Here is a 5,961-nt window from a genome sequence, read left to right on the forward strand (position 1 = left end):
TATTTGTCTTTGCCGATAATTATCCCCCAGCTAACGCGCCTGACAATGTTTAGTGATACCGTTGTTCTCGTAGAACAGTTGGTAGTGAAGGAAATCTTAACCTCATTTCTATGTCTCTTTTTCGCTTCATGAGAAGGAGGAATTGAGAGGGGGCACTGGAAACGAGATGAAGGCAGTCTCCTACCAAGGGAGCTGGTATACCTGTGCCCATGAATGAAGTTGCCGGTTGGCAATTATTGCGTACTTCTCTCGTTATATGACGTCATTTCTTCTCGTTGTGGAGTTCAAAGGACACGCCTTTGGACGTACTATCAATCCTCCAAAAGTGCCATTGTCATATGTTAACATCTTCGGAGTTATGGAGGAGGGAAAAGGATGGAATCCGCGCCTAACCCTTTCCCCCTCCCTCTTTAGCCACAGAATACAAAACAGCGCGGCCTATCTAGGCCTAAATGGGTGCAAATTTCTTTCTGGTATCCACAGGGACGAAATGACACACTTGCTGATGCATGCAGTTGGCTTGCAGGCGCGTGGGATTCAGCAGGCGTACTTGGAGTGACCCCCGACCCTCCACTCACCCCTCCCCCACCATCCTCTCCCCCGCCTAAGACAACCTATCACTTTTTCCCACTGAGCAGGTTGCTTCTTATTTCGGCTAGTCCTTGTTTTACCCATCACAAGTTTTGAAATCGCAAATGTGCTCTGTATTTTACTTATACGTATCTGAATAGCTTACTCCGGAAAAGAGTGCCAGAGCAAATCAGTGGGCGAGCCTTCACCCCTCAGGCTGTCGGGAGAAGCCGATTGTCAAATATGACCGAGGAGGAGAAACAAGCTAAAGGTGTTTCGACACTGTGTGACAAAATTTCTCCACCTTTCATATCATACTCGCTTTATTATTTATCCCTGATTGGCAATTTTGGTTTGAAACAGAAACTGTTTTCCATTGCGACGTATAATAAGTCACTTACCTCTTTAGCTAAAGACACTGCGTTAAATACATCTTATTGTAATCAGTATACAATCAGGATAGTACCGAATGAACACTTGCAATTGTCCTTCCGGTTCTTACTGTCTGTCTCTTTCTCGTCACCTAAGTTACTACAAATGACAAATTGCCTCTCTTTATTGTTTTGAAATGGCTGCACTAGTTTAGTGTATGAGTAGTTTTGTTCATTCAAGAACTTATTCTTTTATCTGTAACTAAATCGACATTACTTCATAATAGAGCGGTTTTCAATTGAGTGTCGAAAGTAATTTTACGTTTGCTTTGGTTTTGCATTTCGACACTCTGTGATTGGTTAACAAAACTCGCGCCACTTTCTCAACCAATGGGAATCCAAACCAAAACCAATCGTGTTTCGGCCGCATGCGTTTTCCCGCGCTTGGCGCCAGTTACATGTGTTCGCTTTGAATTTTGATTGGCTCGTTGTGTTGTTGTTTACATCTGTTGTGATTGGCCAGATTAATTACTTTGGTTTTGGTTTTACGACACTCCATTGAAAACCGCTCTAACTGGCAAGAAAACGATAATGTTGCCAGAGGCGATGTACTGCAATATGTCCCTCCCTTTAAAGGGGAAGAAACATAAAATAATTGTCTAGAAACAGAAACAACAGAAACATAAAATAATTGTCTAGTTTTTTTTATTTATTTTTTTTATTTAAGTTATCACCCTAGTGCAATAAAACTGCCGATTACAATTAGTGCCTCTGGCCAGAGACAGAGTAGGTCGGAATGGAGTGAAACTTAAAAATGTTAGGCTTACTTTTTTTTCAAGTTCTCGCATTTTTGTGTTCCAAAATGCGCTAGATCAGATAACGAGTTGTTCTTTTCAAGAATTGAGTTGATCTATTTCCTCTCGTTGCTCTAAAATTGTTTTGTAGCTATGTGAAGGTCTTATTTCACCAATTTCAACCAAGCACGTCAAAAACCCCATGAGGCTTTCCCTTTAATGGTCGATAAACATATTACGGTCGATGTATTAAGGTGGCGGAAACCCATTTATTGGGCCGTTGGTCATAATTTAAAGTCGCACTCCTTGCATAAGACAGAACCGACTTTTTTTATGTTGGAGATATGAGAAATCTTTACGACCACATTACTACAAAAAAGGTTCTTAAGTTTTGAAATCCTACGACAGCTTTCGTCATAACAAAATTCGAAATTTCACTTATGTAAATCTACGGCAATACAATCTAAATTTATATTGTAACTTACTCTTGATGTAGTTAATAAACATTTGCATTAAAAAAATCTAAGGCAATTCCAGTGGAATGTTGGCGAAATTAAGACCCTCATTGATCTTTCCACATTGATCTTTCCAGTCAAAATTCTTTGTTTTGTGCATGTGTTTTTGTTAGCATTTTTTGGCCTTCACCATGCTCAAACCTCAATAGAGTTTTTAAAAATGTGTTGGAGCAACTGACCAACAGAAAAGATTATGATCTGTTATGATATTCAGCTGTAGTGTGAACGTTAAAACAAACCTTTTTTTTATCAATTACACACAAACTTCCTCCGCAATATTGCTGGAATTTTGACTTAGTTAACACACGACCCGACAAGCATTGTTGTTAACTATAATCGTTTTAAAAATAAAGAACGTCTTTATACACATGTTGCATGGCTTTCATAACCTTTGTCTTATAATAACTATGGTATGAATAACCATCACGTTGCATGGTTTGCATCAGTCTCGTCTTACAAGGTAACAACACCTAGACTGAGGGGAGGGTGGAAGGGGGGGGGGGGGGAGGTCGACAGGAGGTTGAAGGCGGTAATCTGTCCGCGCTGACTTTCATTACAGGCATTCCCCTAACTCAAACAGTTGAAGTATCCCCCCCTAACTCAAATAAACTACGATTTTTCCTGGATTTAGCGCCATTTTTTTACTTATTTCCTATTAACTAACTCGAACTTCCTGCTAACTCGAACCGACTTTACTTTCCCTTGGCTCAAATTTACCCCGATAACTCGAACTCTCTCAAAAAAACGTCGGTCGGTAAACCTCAAAATGTCAGAACAAAGCTCATTGACGTGTGGAGTTCTTTAATGAATGGAAACATCTTTTACTAGTTCTTAGCCTTTGAAGTTTGGTCCTTATGTTCATAAAATTTTGGCTTAAATTCCCTAAACGTTCTCAACCAAAGGCTGTTTTACTGAAAACAAACTTATTGCAACAAACCTTCTCACGATTGGGAATGAATGATAAAACTACAGTATTTACTCAATCATAAACAGGATACTTCAACACCAACTCCGCTAACTTTAACCCACGCTACTTGGACTATTTTTTTGTTACCCTTGGGAGTTCTATTTGGAATTTTTCCGGGGGGGATGGGTCATTTCCGAGTTGCTTTGAACCTCAGTATGAAAGCAAATCTTCGTGAATGGTTTTTATGAAAATTAGTTTTCATTCATATGCAAACAAAACTAATCTTCACATGAAAAGCTTTGCACTTTGCCTCGCTTTCGCAATGAGGCTCAAAGCAACTCGGAAATGGCCCATTTGGTTTGTTTGTCATTGCAATTGTTCACCTCATTTGAGGTTACTATCAGGGTGGCGACCAAACTGTAAGGCAGTTTATTTATTTATTTTTTTTTATTTTATTTTCAGAAATTGGAATATTCCTTTTGTAATGAACAAAAGTTAACTTTCTGTAAAAAAAACTTGCATGATTTTTCTGTATTTTTCTTTTGGTTTTTGCTATCAGTAAAACTTGGAGGATCGGACAGTGCGTCTAAAGATGTTTCTTTTGAGGTCCACAATGTGAATTTGTGATATCATATGACATGATATTTACGTCAGGAAAGCGCCGAAATTGAAAAAAAAAAAAAGTAATATAATCAAAGCAAATAAAGGAACGCTATTATGAGCTAAAAACATTAAAGTTACATTTTTGAAAAAGTCCTGAAGTTTCAGGGCGTTTGCTCAAATATTGAAAAAGTTATTCAGGTTCAAAGTCCTCGCACCACACCCCTTTCCCCCCCCCCCCCCCCCTCATTCCCTCCCTGGTCTAGATAGGTTTAAGCTAAAATAACTGAAACCAAACAAGATTGCAACTTATTTTTCATATTATCATGCCATTTATTGACAAAAACCAATTGCTGGAAGTACAATGTTGTTATTCTTTAAAACCTTCGCCCAATAAACATGTTTTAGTCATCAACCCTTTGCATAATAAACAGCTACGATACACACACGCAATCAGTAGTGAAGATGCGGCCTGGGGCAGTAAAGTAAGTCTTAACTGGTTTACATTTGCCAAAAAAGAAATAGATATTACAACCGGTTAAAGAATACGATCTGCACTTATAATCCGTGTAAACATTAGTTCCAAGGGCAATCTTCGTGGAGCTCTTTACGCATGGATGTCTTGAACTATCTGCATCCACTTCACCATTCCTCTTCTCCTCCATCCTTTCCGTCATAAGGTTTTGATCACTCCAATAGTCGTCAGCCGTTTTATTCTGTCTGGATTCGACAGCCATTGAATTCGAACCAATATGGAAATCACAATCGGTTGTTATGCCCTGTAGTAATGAGGCGCCCCGTGTTAAAACTGCAGAGTTTCCATTCCTTGGACTGAAAGCAATCTGATGGAATCAAATAAGAAGTATGAGAAGGAGTTTGATTCAGTTAAGGGAGGACTACCCTAACCACCATGCTGTTGCTATGGGAAATATCTTGGAAACCTTAACTTCCGCACTTGCTTGGACCACCTTTCTCCCCTTAAAAGGCTTTCAAGAGTTTCGAGTCACAACAATATGTAGCAAGTCACGTGATCAGAACAGTTAAAGACCTATAACTTTGAACGGTGTACGCGGGTGAAAACTAAAAATAAACAAAACTTGTATATTTACCCATTTTCTTCAGCAGCAGTTCCATTATTTCAAATAATACTCGTCTTAGCTTTAAAAAATGTTGGAATATCTCTGACTCTTGAAAAACTTGGATCTCTACCTCGTTTCTCCGAGTTTTAGGGATTTTCCCTGTGATGCGCGGTTAGGGACTGGCACTACTTACATCCATTAAATGATGATCTGTTCACCCTTATAAAGTTTACCAATTCAATGCACCTTACACATTTCATTAATAAAGCATATAACATTTAACAATGAAAGTAACTTGCTCTCAGAGCCTTAAGAACAAAACAAAATCAGGGAGAAATAATTTGGAGTGATGTTTCCAATTGAAAACCCGTTGAAGAATTTAAAGAAAATGTCCATTTTTTTTCAAGTTAAACCCTTCACGGCCATCAGTATAACTACCAAAGAAGAGCTTAAAATTAACGAAATCTTAAACCTAGTCTCTTATATAACGTGAAACAAAGACAACAGGGAATATTTATAGTAAGTGAATCAGGCATATTTTCACATAGGATCACTGTAAAGGAAGAAAAAAAAAAGTTAACGTGTAAAAGCAAGATATAACGTACTATGTGGAAATGTGGTTCACCGGCGAGAATTCGCACCCCGGTCTCCTCCGTTCAACTTGCATACCTTATATACCTTATATACACTACCATGGCCACACGAACACATAATACTGATTTTCCCTTACAATTAAAAAACGGTTTCGTTAAAACTGTAATTATTTCACATTTACCAGGACTGCCAGATACAACACGATTCTCCACGGGTTCATGGTCTTTCCGTCTTTATTTTCCCACAAGATGAACTGTCAAATCTGCAGTTCAACTGAACGATCGACGACGCTTTTATAGCCATGAATTCCGGCTTAGAGATGCTCCAACTCGACATTTTTGGCAACTCTAAGTTGTCCTCACTACAAAGGAGTTAAAGGGTATACTCGACATAATTCGTTCCTGGTTTAGGTCTCAAACATCTGGTTTTGCGTCGGATTTTAAAAGCTAATTCCCGTAAAAGCTCCTTGGGTGTTTATTTATTTTTTTTAAGCCCCAGAAGGGCTTCGAACGAGATGCTTAATAAAGCTTT

At 38.7% G+C, this 5,961-nt stretch overlaps 1 protein-coding gene across 1 annotated transcript; it reads right to left on the reverse strand.

Annotated features, from left to right (window-relative positions):
• Positions 1 to 4,148: 4,148 nt before the first annotated feature.
• On the reverse strand, positions 4,149 to 5,683 carry LOC146486275 (uncharacterized). The gene is made up of 2 exons (XM_085096076.1): positions 5,612 to 5,683; positions 4,149 to 4,599 (listed from the first exon to the last, which is right to left on the reverse strand). Exons 1-2 carry the CDS (start codon positions 5,648 to 5,650, stop codon positions 4,192 to 4,194), a joined length of 447 nt encoding a protein of 148 aa, XP_084952202.1. The 5' UTR covers positions 5,651 to 5,683; the 3' UTR covers positions 4,149 to 4,191.
• Positions 5,684 to 5,961: the final 278 nt, after the last annotated feature.

Source organism: Pavona decussata, unplaced genomic scaffold (genome assembly GCF_977016875.1).
Source record: "Pavona decussata unplaced genomic scaffold, jaPavDecu1.1 SCAFFOLD_21, whole genome shotgun sequence".
Taxonomy (NCBI): Eukaryota; Metazoa; Cnidaria; class Anthozoa; order Scleractinia; family Agariciidae; genus Pavona; species Pavona decussata.